Genomic DNA, 27,608 nt, shown 5'->3' on the forward strand with positions numbered 1-27,608 from the left:
CAAGGAATTGGGAAGAAATATTAAAAAACTGGATGTAAAATGTAGTGCTCTTTTTTTCCCTTTCGCAAAGTGAAATTGAATTACATATATTACATTGAGAGGATGGACCAGTGATAGAGCCACAGAATGATTTTGAGAAATATGAACTGAAAAAAAAAAAAAGAAAGAAAGAAAGAAAAAGGAGTTCACGTTGTGGTGCAGCGGAAATGAATCTGACTAGGAACCATGAGGTTGCGGGTTCAATCCCTGGCCATACTCAGTGGGTTAAGGATCTGGTGTTGCTGTGGCTGTGGTATAGGTCAGCAGCTGTAGCTCTGATTCGACCCCTAGCCTGGGAACCTCCATAATGCCGCAGGCGCAACCTTAAAAAGACAAAAAAAAAAAAAAAGAGAGAGAGAGAGAGAAACGAAATTTATTAGTATGGCTCTACAGTTATTTTTTCATTAAAATGTCCAGTGGCTTCAGTGTTTCATAAGGAATCATTAAGACCAGGTCCTTTCTTTTAAGTCTATGAGATAAAATAAGCATGAAGCAGGAAACCCACACTTTTTCCAGAATACTTACTAGCTCTCTCCACTCCCCTTTCTGGAGTGAAAAACAGCTCTACATTCATATTTTTCCACCTGTCTTTCCCACCCTGTCTCCATTGTGTGAGCAAACAGAGAAGCAGTCACCTTCTCTAGATCTTGTTGAGAAGCCTGCAACAGTGTTTGGCCAGATGCAATCCAGTGCTTGCCAGAATTCAGGTAGGACCCCAGGCCTTGTTCCATAAGCCAATTGCAAACCTGTTCCTTGGTCCACTTGGCAAATGGCATATCCAAGTCACTACAGGAAAATGAACAATGGCATGAAAAACAATTCAAAGCCAATCCTGTAACTTATCATCAGGGCTGATCAACTGCATTTTCAATAGATATGGAGATTTCCTGGTGATACACATTCGACCATGAAAAGCCTAATTTTTTGGACATATTTGGTGGAGGAAGTGATACTGTAAATCACAGTCCTCATTTCAAACAAAACCACAAAAGATTCAACATGATTTAACAAGAACGTGTTCTGTAGGAGACTGCGTTAAACCAGCAAGTCAAGTTATCGTACTAGTTTCAGTGTTGTTTGAAGACTGGAATTCCAAACAGAAAACACTAGGTCAGAATGAAAGAAACTGAATTCTAACTTGAATTAACTTTAGTAGAATTATGGTCTCTCTCCAGATGGTGTTCAATGAGGAGAGGGTGATATGGCCTCACTGAGTAGGAGAAAGTACAGTTGGAGCAAATTTCTGTTTTCTTTTACTTTGATACACAACTACTGTTCCTGTTTGGGAAAAAAAAAATATGGACATGAACAAGTCTTTTTTTTTTTCTGTTTTGGCTGCACCTGTGGTATGTGGAAGTTCCTGGGCCAAGGTTTGAACCTGAATCATAGCAGAGACCAAAGTCACAGCAGTGACAATGCTGGATCCTTAAACCCCTGAACCACCAGGGAACTTTAAAACCTTTTTTTTTTTTTAATAGTACAAGGAGGTCCTCTACTGTGTACAAAGAGAACATATGGCAAATGAGACTGGTATTTGAACAAGGCCAAAGAGAGTTTCCTCCTGGATGAAACTTGTGCCCGGCCTCCTGCCTGGGTGGGAGGAACTGTGAACGAAAGGTTTCTAGCCCTTTATTATATTAAGAGATTTCATATCAATGATTGATGCTTGTGTTTGCAAACTCCACCCTTTTTATGTGACCAAGCCAGTGCAGCAGTTATGAACCAGCCCCAAAAGGAGATAAGGGTGTAGGAAAAGCTCTCAGAGTCTTAATAGATAAAACCTCATATGGTCCTGATAAGTTTAAGTATTTGGATTGGATATATGTCTTTAAATGCTTTCACAGACTTCATTAATTCCTAATGTTTACTGAACAGTTATTGTTTGCCAGATACTGCATATTAACTCATTTAATTGTTACAATCATCTTTTGGGGTAAGTACTAACTACTACCATGGGGAGCAGAGGCAGAGAACATAGAAGTAATTGCTCACTCAGGCCGCAGGAAGAGGCAAGACCAGAAATCAGGTCCAAGTAGTTTGCCTCTAGAATCTATTCTTTCGTCGTCATCATCATCATCATCATCATCATCATCATCATTATTATTATTATTATAGTTTACAATGCTTGTTAGTTTCAGATGTAGAACAAAGTGATTTCGATAAGTATATATTCTTTTTCATATTCTTTTCCATTATGGTTTATTACACAATATTTAATGTGTTGCCTGTGCTTCATAATAAGACCTTGTGGTTTATCTATCATATATATAATAGTTGGCATCTGCTAATCCCAAACTTCCAATCCATCCCTTCCCTACTCCCCCTCCCTCTTGGCAACTACAAGTCTATAGAACATAGTCTCTAAAAAGATTTTTTTAATTATGGTTGATTTACAATGTTGTGCCAATTTCTGCTGTACAGCAAGGTGACCCAGTCTTACATATACATATATATACATTTTTTTTTCATATTATCTTCCATCACTATAGAACGTGTTCTTTTTTTTTTTTTTTTCTGTCTTTTTAGGGCCACACTTGTGTTACATAGAAGTTCCCAGGCTAGGGGTCTAATAGGAGCTGTAGCCAATGGCCTATGCCACAGCCACAGCAATGCCAGATCTGAGCCGCGTCTATGACCCACTCCACAGCTCTTGGCAATGCCGGATCCTTAACCCACTGAACGAGGCCAGGGATTGAGCCCACGTCCTCCTGGATACTAGTTGGATTTGTTAACCACTGAGCCACAATGGGAACTCCTAGAACGAATTCCTAACCACCATGCTAACCCATCTTTCCTGAGTTATGCTTTAGAGTACTTATAATTATTTTCTATGTACATTTTAAGTCCAAGAGCCATTCTGGTACAGATGTTACTGATACTTGAGCTCTGGTTCCTCACCTAGCTAGCATAGGCCTTATCTTCTGTATAGTTATTTATTAACCATTGAGAAAGTGGACTGCTCTACAGGTGGGCACAGCAGTAAGCGACAGATTTGACTATTTAACCCAGGGTCAATACTAACACTGCAGGTGCTCACAAGACCTTGATGCTTGGGTGGAGATGCAAAAGTTCATTTGTTCGGCTGTTCTTACCTGTGAGATTGTCCCAAATCTCGAGACCAACCCAATCGGGGCCCTGCAGTTGCCCTTGTCCCTCCTCTTTTGAATTCAGGCTCAGACATGTCATCTGGATTGAATGTAGTTGACTGACTTCTCCTAAGTCTGAAAGGAAGATACGGCACATTTCACCTGAGAAAGCCTTCCACTTTAAAGTTAATCAGAACATTTAAAATTGATGCTTATGTATGGTTAGAATAGACACATGGATTTAAACATTAACTGAGACTCAGTGAGTTAATGAATCCCCAATCGCAATCTTCCATCCATAAAAGGATTACAAATGCCTTACAACTTCATAATCATTTTTTAGCCAGTTTTGCATTTATTCCTAAATTTGAGGCACATAGAAGACAAAGCCCCACACTATGTGTTTGCTCTGTTACTTACCTTCCAAAGAGCTTCATGATACCCCTGGATTTCTTTTTGGAATCTGGCGATGGTGGAGCCATCTGGAAGGGACTGCTCCCCTGCGAATCTTTTGGCCGAGAAGATACACCTGCCAGATCTAAATGCTCGGGTGTCTCCTTCTCTGTTTCAGCTATCTCAGGAACAGAAAACAAACTTGATGAATTTTAAAATATGGAAATTAAAAAATTTCCTTGGTTTAAGCAACTTCAAGACTTCTGCTGCTGCTGGTCTATAGGTCAGGGATTTACAAAGAGTATCCTGTAAATATTAAAGATGGAACACAAACCTACGTTCTATTCTATCATCTCCTCTCTTGTGTATCAAGTTCATTAACTTACAAATTACAAGGATCACCAGATTCTTTATTTGACTGAATTCGTAATGAAGTTACGCTCACCTGGCTGGTTAGCTTAGTTGGTTAGAGCGTGGTGCTAATGAAGTTACTCTCAGTCTTGCTGCAGTACTTGGTACTGCTACTGCTAACTACCTCTTGCTGCAGTACTTGGTACTCCTTGGTACTAACTTCCTGACACAACATGCTCACTTCTTGCTCTGTCATTTGTGAGTTTCTTGGCTGTAGCACCCATTTTTCTCTTCCTCTTTCACTCCAGGATTCTGACCTGGGTTTCCTCTGTGGGATCTTTGGACAAGCTCACACCCACTATGCTCAGCACTAAATGATGGCTTTACTCATTCACAAGCAGTTGATATCAGAATCTCTGAACTTCATCTCTTTCCCTGGCCTCAGGGTCTGAATGTCTGTGGATATTCCCAATTTGCTATGCCAAGGATAGCTTGGACTCCACAAATTCATTCCATTTTCCTGAGAGTCTTCTCTTACAGTTTCGTATTTTCTATTTCAGTAGTGCTAGTTAATATTCTCTCTGTTACTCCAGTCCAAACTCTTTTTGTCATTTTCATTCTTTCTCTCCTTTGGCATTTACATCAAATCAGTTACCAAGAGTCCCGGTGATTCTTTAAGAAATGTCTTCCTATTTGTAACCTGTTAGATTCTAGGCACCAAGAGAAGAATGAACTGGATAGTCCTACGTTTTTCTTTTGATATAAAATTAGTGCCTGTTGATTTGGCCTCAAAAGAATAACATCCAAATCTGCTACTCTCAGACCTCCCCGTGTCAACTTTCCTCGTCCTTTTAACAGATAATCCCACATTAGCAAACACAGGGATGCTGTTTCCTACATCGAAAATGTGCACTTTTAAAGAACAAAGTAAAACGTGTACCAAAACCACAGGGACAGTGTTTCAGCAAGATCTACAAGTTGCAGAGGTTGACTTTTCTATGAAGCAGCGCTGTGGTTACAGGTTATAGTAAGCAGCATTTGCCTCCTAGCACTGACCATATGCTTCTTCTAAGAAAAATACAAAAATACTTGAAAATAGTTGCTTAGATCTTTTTTTTTTCTTTTTCTTTTTAGGGCCACACTTGCAGCATATGGAAGTTCCCAGGCCAGAAGATGAATTGGAGCTGCAGCTGCTGGCCTATGCCACAGCCACAGCAACACCAGATCTGAGCCACATCTTCGACCTACATTGCAGCTTACAGCAATGCTGGATCCTTAATCACTGAGCAAGGCCAGGGAGTGAACCTGCATCCTCAAGGATACTAGTCACATCCTTAACCCGCCGAGCCACAACAGAACTCCTTGAATAGGTCATTTTTATTCACTCTGTGTTCCTTCTAGACATTTAAGAAAGTCACTTGTGCTGATCCACATGAATATATGTGTGGACACCTATACAAGTAATAGAAGCCCAAAGGAACCTTTCCATTCAAACCCTACAGGTGTAATGGGTTCTGTTGTCCCTAAAAATGTTGCCCAGCCCACCCTCATTTTTTTTTTTTTTTTGCTGCACCCATAACATGCGGTGCTCCTGGGGCAGGGATTGAACCCATGCTACAGCAATAACCCACGCCACAGCAGTGGCAATGCCGGATCCTTAACCACTGGGTCACCAGGGAACTCTAGCTCACCCTCATTTTAGAAGCATCCAGTTTTTACTTTCTATTTTGAGGATTTCTTTCCCCACTGTACTCTGCCCTTTAAAGAGGAAAACTGAGCATCCTTTCTCCTACAATCGCTTTGGGGGGGGGGATGACTCCTCAGATAGCCCATAAAGTTAACTTCTGTGGTCACTATATGCTACCTCCATCTTCAAAGCAAAAATGTGTCAGAAGAATGTTCCCATAAGAGAAATAAGTCTAAAATGATTGCTGGAAATGTTTTCCACAGACCTCTATTTGGCTAAAAACATTTCTTTCTGGAGGCTGGGGAAATGTAATCACGGAGAAGGAGGTGCAAGACCCTGGCAGTTAGCGTGATAGGGCAGTGCTTCAGGGTAAAGGAGCTGGACTCTCCGACAGTGGGATGCTCCTGCCCTGCACTCAGCTGGCCCCTGGGCATGTTGAGGTCCTTGCAAGGTGCCATTAGCATGGGTTACAGCAGCATTTAGGCTTGGAAGCGAAGGCTCTCCAGAGAGTCCTAATTTTTAGCGGATGGTGGAAGGCACCCTGGAGTGGAGGACTCCGTTTTCTGATGCTGCCAGCTTGCTTTCTACAGATCACAGACACCAAGCGCAGGGATTAGCTCGGCTGGGAGCGTGGCACTGGCCAGGGTGGGCATGCAGGGTACGGTACCTAAGGTGGGCGCACTGGCACTTCGTTTACGATCTTCAGAAATCCCAACAATGCACACAATCACACGCAGCCCAATGGAGAGAACACAGGGGAATGACAAAGTGAAACACAGATCGAACACCTACTCACAAAATACACACAGCAGGAGGGCTGAGAGGCATTGCATGGTGCTTCTGACCCTACACACAGACTCCAGTTGCACTGTCAATCTGGGGTTAATTTCTCCACTTTGGAAACAGAAGGGAAGCTGTTTATGATGAAGGCAGAGAGAGTCCCGGGAAACTGGTCTTTCCTCTAGGTTGGCACCCAGAACAGAGAGCAGGTGAGCGTACACACCAAGCTATTTTCCCTCTGAATGAAGCCCATGGAAGCTTTTTTTTTTTTGCTAACTCCCCCCAAGTCATTCCCCTTCATTTCTGAGAAGGAGAAATGTACAAATAGATGAATAAGGTAGGGGAAGGGATTAATTCTTTCCTCTTCCTGGTAGAACTAAGGCAAAGGCCTCTTGGCCACACGTACCCAAGTTTGGTGCACTTGCTGTCCTCTTGCTACTTTTTATTTTGAAAAAGCCACGACCAAAGGAGGATCTGGCTTTTCGAGTGCCAAAGGGACTTTCATCCACGGAGGCATCGTGTCCTGGAGCTTTGGGAGGGAGGCTCCCAAACGGGATGCTTTCTACCGGAGCTTTATCCTGAGAGAGAGGTAATAATAAGTGTAACAGACTAACATGCATAATTATCAATACCTGCCAGGTGGGGTACTAAATATGTTACACATGTGATTTTACTTCAAAGAATAACTGAACAAACTTACTATGAGGGTCAAATGCCATATTAGAAGTTTAAAAAGTCAATTCTGGAAGGTACTTAAGGAACAACAACAAAAAAAAAACCATGTTCATCATCAATCTTTTTTCTTTACTTTGTCTTTTTTTAGGGCCATGCCCATGGCATATGGAATTTCCCACACTAGGGGTCAAATCAGAGCTGCAGCTGCTGGCCTTCACCATATCCATAGCAATATGGGATCCGAGCCATGTCTGCAACCTACACCACAGCTCACAGCAACATCAGATCCTTAGCCCACTGAGTGAGGCCAGGGATCGAACCCATGTCCTCATGGATACTAGTCGGGTTCGCTACTGCTGAGCCACAGTGGGAACTCCTCCCCCTCCATTTAAAAATTTTTTTTGGCCATGTTCATGGTATGTGGAAGTTGCCAGGCCAGGGTCTGAACCCATGCCCCAGCAGTAACCAGAGCCACAGCAGTTGCTCTGGTGGATCCTTAACCCACTGAGCTACCAGGTAACTCTGATCATCAATTTTAATCCATGTCTTTGGGGCTTTAAAATTTTAGGAGAGAGAAATTCTCAAATTTTATTTTAACAGTATTTGCCTCGGAGTTCCCATCGTGGCTCAATGGTTAATGAATCCAACTAGCAACTATGAGGTTGCTGGTTTGATCCCTGGCATTGCTCAGTGGGTTAAGTATCTGGCATTGCCACGAGCTGTGGTGTAGGTTGCAGACGTGGCTCGGATCCTGTGTTGCTGTGGCTCTGGTGTAGGTTGGCGGCTACAGCTCCAATTAGACCCCTAGCCTGCGTACCTCCATATGCTGCAGGTGCAGCCCTAGAAAAGACAACAAACAAACAAACAAACAAACAAAAACCAGTATTTGCCTCATTCCCCCAAAGACTTGGAGATAAAAATATTACATAACTAGAATAACAGATTTCCTATTTTCCTAACAATTATGACATAGACTTGGCTATAACATAATTCACAGTCCTTATAACTATATCAGCAGAAGCCGAATAGCCTGAAATTATTCTTCAGTGTAGGCATTAGTTCCAAGCTTCTATATCAGCAATGTAAGGAGCGTCTACTCCAGTTATTTTAAATATTCCTATCTAAGAATTAATAAAATTAAGGCAAATCAGCAACTGCTTAAAGTATTTTCTTTGAAATGGGATTCTGGGTTATATTCGTGTTTTGTCTGCGAGTTACCAAACATGGATAAACAGTTTTTGAAGACAGTGATACATTCAGACATGCTTAACATTAAAGCTAAACTCACTAAAATTAAATTTTTCTTGGTTGATTCAGAAACCACTTCAGATCTTTACACTGTTCCAAAATCCTTATCAGGGACCTCAATTGTGATTTTTAAATACAGGCATACCTCATTTCATTGCATTTCACTTTACTGTGCCTTTCAGACATTGTGGTTTTTTTTTTTTTTTTTTTTTACAAATTGAATGTTTGTGGTAATTGTGCATTGGCACCACTTTTCTAACAGCATTTGCTCACTTTGTGTCTCTGTGTCACATTTTGGCAATTCTCACAATATTTCAAATTCTTTCATTATTATCACATTTAATTATAGTGACTTGTGATCACTGATCTTTGATGTTACTATTACAAAAAGATTACAATCTGCTGAGGTCTCAGATGGTAGCATTTTTCAGCACTAAACTACTTTTTAATAAAGGTCTGTACATTTTTTAAGATATGCTATACATATAATAGATTATAGTATAATATAAACATAACTTTTATATGCACCGGAAAACCAAAAAAATTGTATGACTCACTTTATAGCACTATTTACTTTATCACAATATTTGCTTTAATGTGGTGGCTTGGACCTGAACCTGCAATATCTCTGAGTTATGCCTATAGCTTATTTTTGAGCTTTCTGGTTATTTGAATTGGCAATTACACTACATGGTCTCTTATATTGCTTTAGTATTATCCAAGGATTCTTTTGTTTGCATTTTCTCATTTCTTGAACATCTCTTGTTCTGTCTTCTTTTCCTTTGTTTATCTTTTTGGATGTGGGCTGTGGTACACAGTGGCTTGATGTGGGATCTCAGTTCCCAGAACAGGAACTGAACCCAGGCCACAGCGGTGAGAGCACTGAATCCTAACCACAAGACCACTAGGAAACTCCCACCCTCTGTTTCTTTTTTGTAGAAGTAGAGAGCAGGGCAAGGAGATACAGGTTTAAAAACCGGTTATTGTAGTCTATATATCTACCACTCATAGTAACTAAAAATGTACAGATGCCACAATATAGGGGTGCTGTCATCCATGTCTCAATGCTGATGTAAAAATCATTTCATACCACCTTCTGAATTAGCAAGTCAAAAACAAGGACAATGTCTTGAATTGCAGTGGTGTTCTCTGTCAGTGCTTTGTCAGTTATACCTACACTGTGACTCAAAGCACTAAGAGCCAAGAGATTGTACCTGGAGGTAGTCTGACTACCGGGCTGTGACCTTTGCAAGGTTCATGACCAAAAATCAGAAGGAAGAAGAAACAGAGCCCATGTCAATGACACCCTTTAAAAATACCAAAATGTTTGCTGTAGATGGACAGTGGTTATATTGAACATAAGCAGCTGGGGAATCTAACCAAGCAAGGCCTTTTGTGACGTCTAAGGAAGCCCCGTTATGGTCATGATGGTCATCAAATAGCATGACTGTGAGTTTGGGGCTTTGTTTTTGTTTTTTCAATAACTTGTTGAGGTGAAAGTCATATAACTTAAAAGTAGTTTTTTGGCCACGCCCACGGCAAGTGGAAGTCCTCAGGCCAGGGTTCGAACCCAAGCCACAGCAGTGACCTGGCCCCAGCATTGACAAGGCTAGAGCCTTAATCACTGGGCTGCCAGGGAACTCCCTAAAAGTTAACTGCTTTAAAGTGAGCAATTCAGTGGCATTAGTACATTCACAGTGTTGTGCAACCAATGCCTGTGCCTGGTTTCAAAACATTTCCATTGTTCTAAAATAAAATTCCTTACCCAACAGCAGTTTCTCCCCATTCCTCCCTAGCAACTGCTAATCTGTGTTCTGTCTCTATGTATTTATCTTGGATATTTCACCTAAATGGAATCATCTACTATGCAGTCTTTCATGTCTGGCTTTGTTCATTTGGCACATTTTGCAGCAGGTCCTGAGAGTTTCAGTTTGTTGGAGACATTTGAGCAGTGGTAGGTATACCACGTCTAGTACATGTATTAGAAGTCTCAAACATTTTTACACTGTGATCTGGACATAAAAATTACCTCTGAAGGCTTTGGAGCAGACTCCTTTCCCTGTTCAAAACAACAACAGTATTTCAGATTATTACAGTAATCCTCTATCCAGAATTTGTTACAACAACAAATTAAAATACATTTACATCTATTTGTAGGCTATGAAATTTCATTTCATTAATTTCCTACAATGTTTTATTAAAGTCTCTATTTTTTGGTTTTAGGTACTACTTTCCAATCCTTTATATTCATATTTCTTAATATTTATCATTAACTGCAGTATCTAATAATTTTCCATGATTGAAACCACATATGGGAAAAGATTCCTAAATATTTTTCTTCTCAGGGTAACAGACAGAAAAAAAAATGCAGAACCAACCCCATCTGATGGCTCTTTCTTCAGATTGTCCAGACTGCTAGACTTCTGCAGACTTGAAGTTCTAAAAATAACAACAATAATAATTATGATTAATAATGAGTGGCTCTGGTGCCACTGTTTCTACGTAGAATACCTCGGAAAGAAATGAAAATTGTATGTGAGTGGAATCCTGCTAATAAAAGAAAATCTGGATTCAGGCAGTCACTTATGTGCTTAACTAAATTATAACGTTTAGTTCTTTTAAAAGCAGGGGTGGTTAACTGTCCTGCCAATAACTCTGAATGTCCCGCACACGTTACAACGGCTGGAAAAACACTTAGGACTCTCCTGTGATGTCAATATTTGAAAATAAACCAGTGTTTTCCATGGGCTAATGGTCCATGCTTCATGTATATACATTTACACCAGGAACTTTTAAAACACTCACACACGTACTATTTATATATAATCCTTCTAATTAAAACAGAGGGTGAAAGTTTTACTTTCCAATTCACAAGGGAATCACTTCTCTGAGTCTGGCAAAGCAGTTCATTTTCAAGTTCTAATTAAGCATAACATAGGAATCCCGCCTACTGCCTGTAATAATTCATTTGGTATCTGAGTGAAGGCCCAACAACCCTGTAAACATCTAGAGAGCCTTTCTCTTAAAAAAAAAAAAAAATTATTTATTTATTTATTTTGTCTTTTTAGGGCCGCACCCGAGGCATATGGAGATTCATAGGCTAGGGGTCGAATCAGAGCTGCAGCTGCTGGCCTATGCCAGAGCCACAGCAATGAAGGATCCACTGAGCCACATCTGCAATTTACACCACAGCTCACGGCAACGCTGGATCCTTAACCCACTAAGCAAGGTCAGGGATTGAACCTGAGTTCTCATGAATGCTAGTCAGATTTGTTTCTTAGAGAGCCTTTATCTTTCATACCAAGTAGCATTCCATTACATGGAGCTGGTGTTCTGCAAAAACTGAAGCAGGAATATGTGACCAGTTTAAAAACAAAGAGGAAAAAACAACACCTCTGCCCTAAGATATAGAATAACATAATATACTAAACAGATTTTTAAAAGGCATTTCTCATGTATTCGTGTGGAAATAAGTTGCTAGAAATGTCAATACCAAATAAAGTAAAAGATAATGGAGAGAAAAGAAAGATCTCATCTTGGGAGTACTGCTCTGAAAATAGATTTTCTTAATTTAATCCAGACTTTAACTTGGATAAACTTAGATATTAGGTCAGCTTATTAACTTGAAAGTGCAAAAAAACATGGTAGCCCTGCCAGCCATCGCATCACTCTCTGTGATGCTTTTCTGGTAGACTTCTATTCAAAACATACATCAGTACAAGACGACTTAGGAGCTCTCTTGTGGTGCAGTGGGTTAGGGATCTGGTGTTTCACCATGGCAGCTTGGGTTGCTGCAGTGGCATGGGTTCGATCCCTGGAGCAGGAACTTAATGAATGCCACAGGCATGGCCAAAAAAAAAAAATAAAACATCAAATGAAAACTGATGAAGGAAGGCTGAAGATCAGCACAAACTTGGCCTGAGATAATGGTAAAAAAGCAAGTATTTGTTTGTTAATTTACAACCTCTGCCCCCACCCCCACCCCATCATTATGGCTGCATTCATTCATTCAGGCCTCAGCGTCATTTGCTTTTAATGCTGGTCATTGGTGGAACAGAAGCCTCCTCTCTCCCAAGTATCTACCATATTTTTCAGATCTGAAAAGGTAGAACTTACGAAATACTATCGCACAGTTGAGTTTCAGCAGCAGGACCAAGGATTATTTTTCCATCACTAAAATATAAAACAAAGAAAGGTATTTATGAGCTTCATGGGGAAAAAAAAGACTGTATATATTCCAAGTGGATATAACAGTCAAAAACAAAAAACTGTTCAAGGAAAGCTGTTTCTTTCTTTTTTTCTTCGATAGTCTATTTAACTTTATTTGGCCTAATCATAAGATTAGGCAATTAATTTGGGAATAAGTTCTCCCAAATTCTATTTGTCTATGGAGAAACTCTCCTCTCTCTGTCCTGTCTCCTTCACAGCCACCTTCCAAATAGCCCTGTGCATGTGACTGTCCCTTATAAGCCTTTGATGGCCACCTATGACCTAGGCCATAAAATCCAAGTTCCCTAAAATCCCTGTCTAACCCGACCAGCATATCTCCCCAGCCTCGTCTCCAGGTACATCCTACTTCTCTCCTTTTAATAATGTGGAACTGATGCAGGAGACAGGATGGGCTCCAGGATAGACAACTTCAACTAGCCTCTTGTTTACACTTCTTGAGGCAGGAGATAGGTGGGCTCCAGGACAAACATTTACAACCAGCCACCTACCTATACTTCAAGATAGAAATAACAGGCACGAGGCAAACAACTGGTGCTTGTCTTCTGTGAAGACAAGTTAAAAATGGTAATGACAAGATCAAAAGAGGGGCTGAGCCCTGCTTGGACAGAAGAACAAAGAGGTCACGTATGCCCCATCCTCAGGATCAGGGTGACCCCAATTACACATGTGCAGAGAGACCCCTCTGGGTCAGAAAGGGAAGGGGTGCCAGGTCATAATAAGTCTAGATAACCTTCCCACCATGCCTTGCTTTGAAATACATCTTGGCCAAAAGATGCACATGCAGACCAGGAGAGGGCCCTAGATCTGGTCAGGTGTGGAAAATAAAACATGATAATTGGCCAAAGTAAGACAAAGACCCAGAAGAACCATCCCATGTAAGTAATTTAAATCACCTCTCCGCATGCTGCTCATTCAGGGGTGACTCCCGCACCCTCACTTCTCCTTTGGGTGTGTACTACTGCTTTCCTTCTGCCTTAGATAAATAGACTAATACTCTGTATTTCCCACATGGTGTACTGTGTTTCTAACAATAAACTTTACACCTGTTTTTACAGTCTTTAGCTCCTTGAAACATTCTTGGTTTCAATGAGGGCAAGAATCAGGGCAATTCCACTTTTAGCCTCTAGGTGGTCTCGTGGCTAGGATTCCTGGTTTTCATCCAGGGTGCCCCGGTTCAATTCCTGAGCAGAGAATTAAGATCTCACTTCAGGCCATGAGGCACTGCTCTCTCTCCTAAATCAGAACTGCTGTTGGGTTCCCTGGCACAAGTCCCATTTCTTGCTTTTCCAGGTAAAAGATTATGTCTGTAAATACACACAGTGAACCCCTGCTTTTGGCGGCTCTGCTTTTCTGAGAATTTACATTGCAGTGTTAGGTCATAAAGGACATACTTCTCCTCAAATGGAATCTCTGGCTTAGGAAGCAATTTCACTTTTTCAGAAGTTTCCAAGCCTTTAGATGCTGGCAATAATGATGGGATTGAAACTTGCAAGATGCTGGTGTGGAACTGCAATACAATAATAAGTAGCCAAAAATCATTGAACAAACAAAACACAATCCACAGAGCAAAAAATATATAAATAAAACAATTAAGTGGTCGATTGATAACATTTCATAACCTGTGTTTAGAACTCTACTCTCACCTTGAAAAAATGGTCTCAGGATATAAACACCTAGAAGTGTTAATCAGAGAAAATACAGAAAGTAATTTTTGGACTTGCTTCTGAAGAAGACACTGACTATTGAGAATAAGACATAATAAGGACCATTACGTAAGTGAATAGTAATGCTAACTACATTAAACCCTGGTTGAAATCTTGGCTCTGACACCCTTGCCCAAGTGACTTCACTGGGCATCAGTTTTCTCCTCTATAAAATGACAATGTCTACTTCATAGGGTTGCAATGATTTCAGATGAGATTTGGTTAAAGTCTTTGTAAACGAAACATTATTTTCACTTTAATTTCTACCACTAGTCAAATATAGAACATCGGTCAAGCCAGTTAATTATTATTCTATATGTGAATAAGCTAACTGACTTCAATTAACAGAAGTGATGAAAACGGTAATTAAAACAAATGATAATGGACTTTGTGGCTGTACTACTTAATACACATTGGTTAATAATAACAATAATACAGCAAAACCAACAAAAAAAGCATAATACACCCCCCCAACCCCTAAAATGCCTAAGGACAGACTTTGTGAAAAAATTTCTAAACACTGGTTTTCAGTAATCTTTGACAATCATAGAGCAGTTAGATTGGGAGCCACATCATGAATAAATGAAACACTTTAAAAGTATTCCAGTAAAAAAATGAACAAAACTTGCCTCAGTGAACTCACTTCTGTGAGTCAACCAATCTGAGATAGCTCTTGGCTTGGGAGTCAGCTAGTCAGGGTAGGAACTCACACCAGGAAGACATTTCTGAATGCCAGCAAATCAACCAACCACAGCCTCACCTTCATAACAATACACAGCTGATATCAACACACTCCTGCCACTGAAAGCCCAATTCCTGAGGTTCAAGCATCCTAAAAGCCCTATATATGACCCACTCAAAGAGAATGCCCTCAACCAACAAAATTCCCTTACTTAAATAAGCAATTGTGGTTTTTATTTGTTTGTTTTGTTTCAGTTACTGAGGTTGTCTCATCCTTTGATACTGTAAAAGAGTACAAAATGTGGAGTCTGTTCAAGATGGAGTTACTTGTGCTAAGCTCCACATTAGCAAGTCTGAATGTAACTAAGTTTCTATGCTCAGCTCTCACAGAGGAGGTAGGCCTAGGTCAATCAATCAACACTTTCTGCTCAGCATAAGTTACCTAACTTTGATCCATGTTAAGGAAAGATCTTTTGCTCCACTTAAAGAAATAACCCTGCTTTAGCCAATTAGCAAATGCCTAGTAGGACTTCCTGTTCCTGCTCCCTTCTGCCTATAAAAGTTGATAGAATGCTCCTTTATTCATGAATCGCTGAAGTCAATAATACCTTTAAAATTTACTTAGTTGAATTTTGTTCCTTAACAAGTCATATAGCTGTAAAAGAGGAGATTATTTCACTATCATTTTTTTTTTCACTTTGAATCTTTTATGATCCATCCCGGGCACTTTATTTATCTACCATCCCATTTCTTGAAGTACATGCACCTCCTTGGGTTCCTAATCACAGGGAAAAATAGCTACACTAAACAACAAGGTCCTACTGTATAGCACAGGGAACTACATTCAATATCCCGTGGTGCATGAAAAGATACTCAACATCACTAATTGTTAGAAAAATGTGGATCAAAACTACTTTGAGATAGAATGGCCATCATTAAAAGGACTACAAACAATAAATGCTGAAAAGGACATGGAGGAAAGGGACCCAACCTTCTTACAATGCTGGTGGGAATGTAAACTGGTGCAACCACTATGGAAAACAGTATGGTGGTTCCTCAAAAAATAAAAATAGAACTACCATATGATCCAGCAATCCCACTCCTGGGCATCTATCCAGAGAAAACCATAATTTGAAAATATACATGCACTCCAATGTACACTGTATCACTACTCACAATAGTCAAGTCATGGAAGCAACTTAAATGTCCATCAACAGAGGAATGGATAAAGAAGATGTAGTACATATACACAATGGAATATTAGCCATAAAAAAGAATGAATTAATGCTATTTGCAGAAACATGGATGGACCTAGAGATTATCATACTAAGTGAAATAAGTCAAAGACAAACATCATATCACATATGTGGAATCTAAAAAAGGATACAAGTGACTTTATTTGCAGATCAGAAACAGACTCATAGAATTTGAAAACAAACTCATGATTACCAAAAGGGAGAGGTAGGGTGGCAGGGTGGGATAGATTGGGGGTTTGGGATGGCATATGCACACGGTGGCACATGGAATGTCTGGCCAGTGGGGAACTGCTATCTAGCACAGGGAACTCTACCAATATTCTGGGATAATCTACATGGGGAAAGAATGGATGTGTATATATGTATAACTGAATCAATTTATTGCCGAGCAGAAATTATCACATTGTAAATCATACAATGATTTATATATTTCAATAAAATAAAGAAAAATAGCTACACTAGCAGGCTGACCCTCTCAAACTTTAGGACTTTAACTCCAACCTCAAATCACCCTCCTGCCTTTTATGATATGACTCAACACTCTCAATCCTCCTCAAATCATTCTTATTCCAAACTAAAAATCAGTCATTAAATGACAATTCACAAAGTGAAGACATTTTTGGTAAGGATGTGAGGTTATCTGGGTGTAGCCTTTAGGACAACAGCCTTTCTACAAATACAGCACATGCACTGGCTATCATCTATTATTTTTTCATCTATTATATTTTTAATAAGGGATTTTTTTCCCTCTAAAATATTTCCTATTCCTCACTAATCCCTTTGTTTGTTTGTTTGTTTGTTTTTCCTTTCAGTGATACAATTGCTGTATAGCCACCATGTAAGTTTTAGGTGTCCAGGATAATAACTTGACTTAGTTAAGTTTAGTTGACATCTATCACCTTATATAGATGCCAAAAAAAAAAAAAAGGGGAAAAAATGTTTTTTTGCTTGTGATAACTTTCAGGATCTATTCTTAGCAACTTTCAAGTACACAATACAGCAGTGTTAACTGTAGTACTTTTCCACAGTACTTATGTATTTATTTAAATGGTCACACCTGTGGTACATAAATGTTCCTGGACCAGGGACTGAATCCAAGAGGCAGCAATGAAGGATCCTTTTACCCACTGTGCTGGGCTGAAGATCAAACCTACACCTCCAGAGACAAGCCGGATCATTAATCCACTGCATCACAGTGGGAACTCCCCCAGCACTTACTTGTATCGGAAAGTTCGTATCCTTTGACTACCTTCTAATTCCCTTTCCCAAGAATTTCTTGTTAATGACATATTTTAGCCCTCTCTACGTTTAAAAGAGAAGTGTTGTTCTTCTTGAATTCAATTCAAATTGTCCATTCTTGTTGCATAACTATGAGCAACAGATATAAAAAGAAGTCATTCTTACTACCTATAATAAAGTGTTAGAAGAGAGATGACCAAAGAAGGAACTGTTATATTTAAAGAAGCCAAGACTTTTAAGTTCAAAAATCAAACTTTTTCATTCCTAGTTTCCCTTCACAGAACATGAGATATGAAAATTAAGAAATGATTTCAGGGCAAAGATCGAGCACAGGTACTATCAGGAAAATGGTCTTAAAATGAAGCCACAGGTATGGCTTTGTCAAGACTCAGGAAAATTCAAGGTGGTGCTGTCTCATTGAACTCTTTGAAAAGATCAAAAACTCTAAAAATAGGAGTTCCCGCTATGGAGCAGCCGAAACGAATCCGACTAGGAACCATGAAGTTGCAGGTTCCATCCCTGGCCTCGCTCACTGGGTTAAAGATCCGGCGTTGCTGGGAGCCGTGTGTTGGTCGCAGATGTGGCTCGGATCTGTCATTGCTGTAGCTGTGGTGAAGGCCAGTGGCTACAGCTCTGATTAGACCCCTAGCCTGGAAATCTCCTTATGCTGAGTATGCGGCCCTCAAAAGACAAAAACAAAACAAAATAAACAAACAAAAAAAACCCCTATAACAATAAAGAGATATCCCACTAACAATAAAGGGATATCCCACAGTGGCCTTACAGGGAACGTAAGGTAGAGAAGGTTTTTTTATGAAGATATTTGTAGATATGCTTTTATCTAAGGGAGTGGATTATATATTGATTCAGAAGAGAGTCCAAATGTTTAAAATATTTTACCAAACTAGACTGAAAGGAACACAGCAAGCAGAAAATGAGAAGAAATAAAGACTTTGTGAGCTATATGAATGTTTTTACAGAAAACTCTCACCCGCAAATACAGGCTCCTTCTTACAGAAAAGGAAAGATGGCTCAAAAGGAAGCCAAGAGCCCAGAAGACTAGGCCCCAGTAAAGGAACTGGCAACAAGGCTGGGTTTTGGCATTGCTATGGACTAGTGACACCTGTGTGCCTTGTGTTCCTTTTTTAATGGGAGTGCCTACAGCCGTTATATTATGTCTGTCCCACCACCCTAGGCCAGGTGTGTATGGGGTAAATAGTCTGTCCTTTGAGTTCCACGTTCTTTAAATCAAATGGAATGATATTCAAGAAGCTGTGTCCAAAGAAATGCACCAGAGGAGTTTCATTAACAGCTTGACCTGATCTGGAAGACAAGATCCTGGATGCTGATGCCTAAGTGGAAGGAGACTGAGGGATCTTCAGGGAGGGATGTAAATTGCTAAAGCCAGTGAGTGGAGGAGCAGATTGTATTTTCCATTCCACGTGTTCTTCTTCTAATGTGAAACTGTCACTTGTCACCAACAGGAAGGGTCTATGTTCCCTCTCCTTGAATCTAGCTGGGCCTGAGACTATAGGAGAAGAGATCCTACATGACTTCCAAGATATGTCACAAAAGTGATAAAATCTGCCTAGTCCTCTTCTTGGGACCCAGCCACCATACGGTGAGGAAGCTAAGTGCAGTTATTCTAGTCAGAGCCTCAGCTGAGGTCCCAGCCACCAGCCACATGATGACCTAAGCCAATGCCAAGAGGAGTAGAGACAAGATGTTCCCGCTGAGCCCTGCTCAAACCACAGAGTCATTGGCAAAATGAATTGCTGTCATTCAAACTACAAAGTTTTGGGGGGTTGTGAGCAGTAGGTAACAAAAATAGATTTTGGTGCCAGTTTGAGGTGAAAGTAATGTAAGTGGGTTTAAGACTGTTCATTCCCCTCCGGTTGCTTTTTTCAAGGTTAACAAAGTCGGGGAAATCTTATGCCATCCTTTTTTTTTTTTTTTTTCTATTTGAAAGCAGTCACTGTTTATTAACTAACCAGATTACAGAAATATTCATGGTTGGAGTTCTTGCTGTAGCACAGTGGGTTAGTAATCTAGCACGGCCACAGTTGTGGCATGGGTTGAAGTTGCGGCTCAGATTTGATTCCTGGGAACTTCCATATGCTGCAGATTTGGCCATAAAAAAAAAAAAAAAAGTTATTTAGAGTTCCTGTTGTGGCTCAGTGGTAATGAACCCAACTAGTATCCATGAGGATGTGGATTTGATCCCTGGCCTTGCTTAACTCCCTGGCTCATGGGTTAAAGATCTGGCATTGCTGTGAGCTGCAGTGTAGGTTGAAGATGTGGCTCAGATCCAGTGTTGCTATGGCTGTGGTGCAGGCCAGTAGCTGTAGCTCCGATTTGACCCCTAACCTGGGAACTTCCTATACTGCGGGTTTGGCCCTAAAAAGCAAAAATCACGGTAGACACCTTAGTTCATCCTTCTAATAGACCTGTTGATCTGGTCTTCCCTATTGCCAACATCTCCACCTTCTATAAAATGGGTAGTCTTTTCCATCACTTCAACTTTATGAAGATAATTTGAAGGGCCACATGAAGGTATTTCCTTCTTTGAAGCAACTTTCCAATACTACAGATCTCATGAATCAGAACTTCCATGAAGAAGATGCCATATTTATTAAGAGATCAAGCAATCAATGTATCTTTCAGGGCAATTTGCTTCTTACTGTTTTGCCATAACTACGCGTATAGACCAAATCCATTTTGCTGACTTCAGGTTTGGGTACCCCAAGCAATACATGGCTCCACAATGCCCAGCATGTTAACTGAAATTTTGCATCTTTCCGACTTACCATTACAAGTGACCGAAAACAATTTATATAATCTCACTTTACCCCCACTTTACTTACTCCCTTATTCTACCGTAAATAGATTATAATCTCATATTGAAGATGACATCCATCCCCAAGGGATTCATAAGTTTTTCCTGAATTAGGTAAGCAATTGTGATATTGCCCAAGGTTTTATTTATTAAAGGGATGGAAAAAATATGTATGTCAGATAAAGACCTGGAGGTCAGAAAAATTGCCAGGACAAAGCAACTGAGTAATCCAAGTGAGGAAAATACCCACATGTTTGATGTTACCAATAGCACTTTAACTTCTCACGACAGAGTCTCCTTAACATGAAAAAAGGAGTAAGAGCCTATGAATACCTCTTCTGGAGCACTTGTGTTAAATGGGTCAGGACTAGGAGATCCCATTACTGGCGTAGGTGACAGGTTTTTCTCCAGCTCACTAAAACCCTGCACATCCAGCAAAGTGGAGAAGGAGCTGGAAGGGAGCAGATCTTCAAAGTCATCATCTTGGCCTAGGGAACAACAAAGCAGAAAGCGGATAATAGCAGCTTTTCATTTTTCACTTTTGGAGGAAGATTAAGAATCCCAATTATCTTGAATATAAAATTCTTCTGATCCTCAAAAATCAGAGTCAACTTTTGGCCTCACCTGAAGAACAATATGGGGTCAAGGAAACATCTTCAAGGGGGAGCACCTGAAGGCCACATGGGTATCCAGGAGCGGTATTAATTAAAAGAGGTTTAACAGACACAATCATGGACTCACAGCATTGACATTAAAAGTTGGGAGTTTCCATTGTGGTGCAGCAGAAACAAATCTGACTAGTATCCATGAGGATGAGGGTTTGATCACTGGCCTCACTCAGTGTGTCAGGAATCTGGCATTGCTGTGAGCCGCGGTGTAGATCGCAAATGTGGCTCAGATCCCACAATGCTGTTGCTGTGGTGTAGACAGGCAGGTACAGCTCCGATTCAACCCCTAGCCTGGAAACTTCCATATGCCGCAGGTGCGGCCCTCAAAAACAAAACAAAACAAAAAAGTTAACCTTAGTCCAACAACCCTCTCGTAATTTTGTGTCAACATTTGGGGCTTTATAAATTTCAGTTTGGAAATAACCCGGCAGAGGAATACCAGTCGCACAATGAAAATGATTCTGAACAGTAACAAAATCACCATTTAAACAACTCCATTTGAGGATAATGTGAGAAAAAGATGTGTGTGTGTGTGTGTGTGTGTGTGTGTGTGTGTGAGTGTGTGTGTGTGTGTGTGTAAAATTGGGTCACTATGCTGTACAGCAGAAATTGGCAGAACATTGTAAATTAACTATAATAATAAAAAAAACCCTCCGTCACTACCGCACTCTCGGAAAAAAATGTGGAAAAGTAAAAGGGATAGACGACCTTTTGATCCCTTAAGAGGATCTTTTTATGCCACTCATTTCATTTTAAAGCAGAAAAAAATAAGTGGAGAAAACCAACTGCACAATCAGCAAAGCAGCAACTCTGAGAGTTTTTCAAAACTCTAGAAATGAAAAGAATTAAGTGCTGGAGTTCCCGTCGTGGTGCAGTGGTTAACGAATCTGACTAGGAACCATGAGGCTGAGGGTTCGACCCCTGGCCTTGCTCAGTGGATTAAGGATCCAGCATTGCTATGAGTTGTGGTATGGGTCACAGACTGGCTTGGATCCCATGTTGCTGTGGCTGTGGTATAGGCCAGTGGCTACAGCTCTGATTAGACCCCTAGCCTGCGAACCTCCATCTGCCGAGGGAGCGGCCCTACAAAAGGCAGAAAGACAAAAAAATAAAAAATAAAAAGGATTAAGTGCTGAACAACAGTGCCAGATATTCTTTGTTTAAAAACAGAATGGTCCTTCCAACTGTTCTCGGAGTAATACTAAATGGCAAATCAGACACTTGTTTAAAGTGCTAATTAGACATAACTTTTTAATTTAGGTTTTATTAGATTTTTACTCTAATTTTTATTAGAATTTAGATATTCTTCAAATTGCCTGAGGATTATCTAAATAAATATAAATCCCAGTGAAAAATCACTGTTTGCATAACTCTGCAATGGGATAGGACCTAATTTTCTAAGGTTTATAAAATTCCATCCTGCTATATATGGTTAAAAAGTATCTCTTGTAACTATATATGTATAGAAAAAAGTTCAGAATTACGTGAAAATGCCAGAAGTGATTATGCTAGTGCAATTCTCTGATTTCACCCCGTTTCTCAATGTAGTCTAATGACAGAAATTAATCTGCTCTTCCTTGATTCTTCCTTCTTTTTAAATTTTTATCTGATATTGGAATATAGTTGATTTACAATGTTAATGTTAGTTTCAGGAGTATAGCAAAGCAATCCAGTGATACATATACACGAATCCATTCTTTTTTAGATTCTTTTCCCATACAGGTTATTATAGAATATTGAATAGAGTTCCCTGTGCTATAAACACACCAAAAGTCTTTTTCCCCTGAGGCTCTTGCATGTGCTGCTCCCCTCACCCCCACCCCCCAGCCCCTTCTCTCTCTGGAATGAGATCTAATCACCTCCTTGGAGAGGCTCTCCTTGAGCAACCAACCAACAATGTATCAGCCTACACATCCTGGTAGGGAACAGATGCCTACTAATACCGCTGAATGAATGAATGAGCTATTTAATTTGATATAATGGATACACTCCATGAAAGAAATTGAGGCCATATATAAAAAGTTCAGAGCCACTTAAAAACAAGTGAAGCAGAAAAGCCTTTAGAGCTACTACCTTTCTGACCTTGGGCCTGCACCACTGTGTCTTGCATCTTCTTGTACCTGTTCAGGCACTGTCGAAGATCTTCTATTTTCCGATCCTATTAACGAAATAGATTATCATCTTCAATATTATGGTTTTAAAACCATAAAGGTAATTATGACACAAAGAATAAGTAGATGTGAATTATTTACATTATTCAAAGAATACTTCTAAACTTTAGTACAACGGGTAATGTCTAGAGTATTTTTCCTACTTACATCAGAGATAAAGCATCTCTAAATTTAGAGATCCTATCCTTCAACTACCGTCTTTAAAAAACAAAAACAAGGTAATAAGATACAAAACCAACAATAAACCCCAACATTAACTTTAATTACTCTCCTCTCTAAGCCAGAGCTTGAAAGATCTAAGCTTGCTATCTTGACCAGCCGTCATTAATCACCATCCAGCTTTTCCCTCCTGAAAACGCTCTACCAAAGTTGATTCAACTAGTCAGCAGTGACCTTCTCTTTACTGAACACACTAGATACTTTCCATCCTTTTTCTTTCTTTGTCTTAAAAGGCTGCACCTGTGGCATATGGAAGGTCCCAGGCTAAGGGTCAAGTTGGAGCTGCAGCTGCAGGCCTACACCACAGCCACAGCAACTCTAGGTCCTAGCTGCATCTGTAACCTACACCACAGCTTATGGTGATGCTGGATCCTCACCGTAGCATGTCCTCATACACCCACGCCCTCCACCTATGTCTCGCACTCCAGAATGTTCCCAGCATGCACTCGGTTGTTTCAAGCCTTGGTTTTGAGACATGTTTTCACTCATGGATCCTTTGCCCAGAATCATTCATTTTCCTGATTAATGACTCTTGCTCCTCCTCGGAATTTGCCCAAATATGTCCTCTTTCAAGCCTTCTTGGACCACCAAGAAGTTACGTCATTCTTGGTGATCCTATAGAAATTTGAGCACCCACTAAGCCCTCATTCAACATGAGTAGTTTTGTTTGTTATTGCTGCTTTTTGAGAGAGAGCAATGAAAATAAAATGAATTTCAGTGGTTTTGTTTTCAAATTATATTTATGTGAGCAGCTTGTTAATGACTTTTCTTTTAATTTGATGTGGGAAAGACTAGCAAAAAGAAACCACTGTGGGGGGTGGGTGGGTAGGAGAATGAGTTTATTTCTGTGGAATAAAGAACAAAGAGAACCAAAGGCAAAAATAAACAAACAGAGTAGGCGGGATTAAGAGAAAGAAATTTATGAGGAGGGAAAAAGATCAAGATGGAGTTTTTTAGCATTTTCCTAGTTTTTCACTTCCTTGAAATGATTCTTTTCTTGGGCAAGTATCTCCTTGTTCCAGTCACTAAGGGACACGAGGGGAGAACAGTTCCAATGGCAGGAGTTGAACCCATTTGTGTGGCCCTGGCTGGTCAAGGAGGCCATGAAGAAACATGATTCCTTAGTAGGCTCTCTGCATTCCTGCTCTTAGCAGGATGAAGTGAGAAGAAGCAACAGCTGGAGGAGAAGCACTCCTGGAGGCTTGGCATTAGGCTAGCTTAGCTAAAACAAAGCGTCTAGGGCCATCCTTGGTTTCCTGGTGCCTGTTCCTTTTTTTCCTGGTATCTCACCAGTCAGAAAGCAGAGACAATCCCAGATGCGAAAGAGGCCAGGAGTGTGAAGGCAATAACACGTTCACAGAAAAGAAAATCGATGTGATCATGGGGCTACAGCTGCCATGGAGACCTCCTTCAGCATTCATATGGCAGCCCAGAATTTCCTGGGACCACAGAAAGGATGTACTGTGGACTGTATCCTTTCATTTGTCACCTGAACATAAAGAGCTGATCACTTTCAAAATTCAAGGCCGTGGGCAGGAGGGGTGGATTCTCAGTGGAGTCAGTGCTGTTCATCCCCACTCCTGTGCCCACAGCACAAGCATGTCTGCAACCCCGTCCCCCAAGCAGGCCCACTTGGGCAGGAAGGGAAAAACGCTTGCCCCTTAATGTCAGTTGTGTTTAGGGGATGTTCTTTCCAATGGGGACATCTGACGAAAATGCATGGAGTGATCAAAATGATGTTATAGCGCATGCAAATAAATACTTAAATTTCATCTAGATACCTTTTCTTCATTTGCTGCCATCAGAGACTCCACGGCCTTTTTCATTTTTTGTACTTCAATATCTGAAATATCAGAACATCAAATCAGAAGCCAGTTAACTGTATACATGCGACGACAAGAAGCTACTGACTCTTCAGATCAAAATGGTTTAAGGGAAAGATGTTAATAATTTGTTCTGATTGTTTTCAAAGGCATGTTTATCACTTATATTCTCTTTGGGAAAATCTGAAAAATGAACGCTTTCCATCTCACCTCAAGAGTCATCATTCCAGAAAGGAAACAACAACCCTCTCTCAAAAGCAAGAACAAAACCCTCATGAGAACACTGAAGATGAAATTTCAGTGATGTGACAGTAAAAACATGGAGTTTTCAAAGATACCTATAAAGCAGGTGAAAGCAATGTCCAGTGTATATGAGACAAAAGCAGAGAAAATGATGTTCGGTTATAATCAAGACGGTGACATGAATGGCAAGGGCCTGGTGGAACGTGATGCTTACATGGGTGGTCATGCTATGAAGCTGGCTGTAGGTTCCATACAGAGGATAACAAGGACTTTGCTTCATCTATAAACTTCATTTCCAAAACTATTTTAAAATACAAAGGCCAAAGTAAGGTGAATGGGATTCTCCTCAAAATGTGATATGCAAATATACAAAAGCATGTTACTTTAAGAATAAAAATAAATATTTTAGGAGTTCCTTCTGTGTTACAAAGGGATCAGCAGCATCTCTGGAGCACTGGGATGCAGGTTCGATCCCCAGCCTGATACTATGGGTTAAGGATCTGACGTTGCTGCAGCTGTGGCCCGTAGGCTGCCACTGTGGCTCTCAGATGTGACCTCTCATCTGGGAACTCCACATGCTGTGGTTAAAAGAAAAAATTTTAAACATGGAAAGCCAACCTAAAATGAAATCACACATTTAAAAAATTGAAACAGGGAAAAAAGTTCAAGCTAAAGTTGTCTCCTTTTAAGAAAAAAAAAAAAAAACTACTGAAAGTAAATTTTAAAACAGTGGTACATCATTTAGCACCAATAAAACATCTTCGATTAAGATATACTCTGTAGAAACTGCTTTTCTTTTTTCTTTTCTTTCTTCCTTTTTTTTTTTTAAAAGCAAGTTCCCTTCAGAATTTAACATCTGGAGGAAAGAGCCTACTAAGGCTTTACTTTATGCTACATTAGATAATCTGTCAGGCAGCCTGGGTAATATAAGAGGGTATGTTTACAAAAGCCCCTAATGTAGATTTGGGTGAAAAATGAGCTACAAAACATTGGAAAGCAAAAGCAAGTTCAAAATAATCTTCAACCATGGTCCACCTTAAAATAGCAGGTTTCCTTAGGAGTATAAATATTATTTTCTCCTCTGACCCTGTATCCCCTGGTCACAGAGAAAACACTTTCTCACTTCCATCACTCTGGGCGCCCTGCTGTATCCTGCATCGCAAAATGGCTGAGTCAGGTACAGTCTGCAAAATAGTCTTTCACTCCTTGTTTTTACCGTTTGTTCGTTTGCCCTCTGTTTTATAAACTCTGAAGAAATGGGGGGCTTATTGATGAAGCAACTTTATGTCTTTGGTGAGAGAAATGCTTTTTAAAAAACATGCAAAGAACAGTCCAAGTGGTACTTTTGGTGAATGTCAAGGCTGATGGAAATACACCAAAAACCTTACTTTTGTCTTTGAGCTTCTTTTTAAAATTTTCATCTGTGTGGGAAAACCCATCGAATTGGAAGTTAGCATACATTACGACAATAGGTAATAGTTTAAAAGCGCTATCATTTAGACTCTTCTTACCTAAAATAAAGAGATTCTAACCTTATAAAGACTGAATAGGAAGCATTATTTTATGACTTTAGGACTGGTACCACAATAGAGTACGCTCTCTGTGAGGTTAGAAAGAAAGCCTGGTGTTACTGACCAGAAAATCTAAATTTGAATTACTACCCCTTTCTGAACCTTGTTACTTCCTCTTTCTGAACCTTGATTTTCTCATATTAAAATTGGGCCTTTGGAGTACAAGTGCTTCTTACACTAACTGCGATGAAAAACCAGCTAATGTTGCATTGGCTGTTTTTCACATTTCTGTTACAGACCCATACGTGACCCTGCTGAACATGCTTCTGGCAGAGTCATCTCATCACTCAAGTTTAGCAACACTGAAATGGTCTCTCTCCTGTCCAAGGAGGTAAGTCCATGGATCATGCAGTGAGATGTTGTGTCAACATCAGATTCCATGAAGTTTCTAAATACCAGCTCTCAATGTCTGTATTTACCTGGCTGTGAACTGCTAACAAGCGGTTCACAGACCAGTGCTAGTCCTCAGATCTGACCTTTGGGTGGCACTACTCTCACATACTCTCTAACTCACAAGTCCTATGATTCCATTTTTTTTCCTTAAAGTTCTGAAAGCATGACCTGCCTCTGAATGTCCCTTCAGAACATGCATTCGACATATGCCAAAATAAAGGGGAAACGTCCATTGCCCTCAATATTTGATGAATTGAGACTTCTGAGGGAATTGTGATAACCTACAGGTACAGAAAGCCAGGGTATTCTAGAGCCA

General features: G+C 40.1%; 1 protein-coding gene across 10 annotated transcripts in view; it reads right to left on the reverse strand.

The window, feature by feature from the left end:
• PPFIBP1 (PPFIA binding protein 1) overlaps positions 1–27,608 on the reverse strand; it is a 189,022-nt gene that overhangs the window by 11,055 nt on the left and 150,359 nt on the right. For 3 of the 10 annotated variants that reach the window (XM_047787323.1, XM_047787322.1, XM_047787329.1), the window contains 13 exons: positions 26,717–26,749; positions 25,044–25,105; positions 22,946–23,030; positions 20,538–20,692; positions 13,881–13,996; positions 12,376–12,432; positions 10,638–10,698; positions 10,289–10,318; positions 6,743–6,914; positions 6,224–6,256; positions 3,546–3,696; positions 3,132–3,260; positions 675–825 (listed from right to left, as the gene is read on the reverse strand). In XM_047787323.1, the coding sequence (XP_047643279.1) occupies positions 675–825; positions 3,132–3,260; positions 3,546–3,696; positions 6,224–6,256; positions 6,743–6,914; positions 10,289–10,318; positions 10,638–10,698; positions 12,376–12,432; positions 13,881–13,996; positions 20,538–20,692; positions 22,946–23,030; positions 25,044–25,105; positions 26,717–26,749 (1,235 nt within the window). The remainder of the gene's footprint in view (positions 1–674; positions 826–3,131; positions 3,261–3,545; positions 3,697–6,223; positions 6,257–6,742; positions 6,915–10,288; positions 10,319–10,637; positions 10,699–12,375; positions 12,433–13,880; positions 13,997–20,537; positions 20,693–22,945; positions 23,031–25,043; positions 25,106–26,716; positions 26,750–27,608) is intronic. The other 7 variants (XM_047787326.1, XM_047787330.1, XM_047787328.1 and 4 more) reach the window with 5 other exon arrangements.

This window comes from Phacochoerus africanus, chromosome 7 (genome assembly GCF_016906955.1).
Source record: "Phacochoerus africanus isolate WHEZ1 chromosome 7, ROS_Pafr_v1, whole genome shotgun sequence".
Taxonomy (NCBI): domain Eukaryota; kingdom Metazoa; phylum Chordata; class Mammalia; order Artiodactyla; family Suidae; genus Phacochoerus; species Phacochoerus africanus.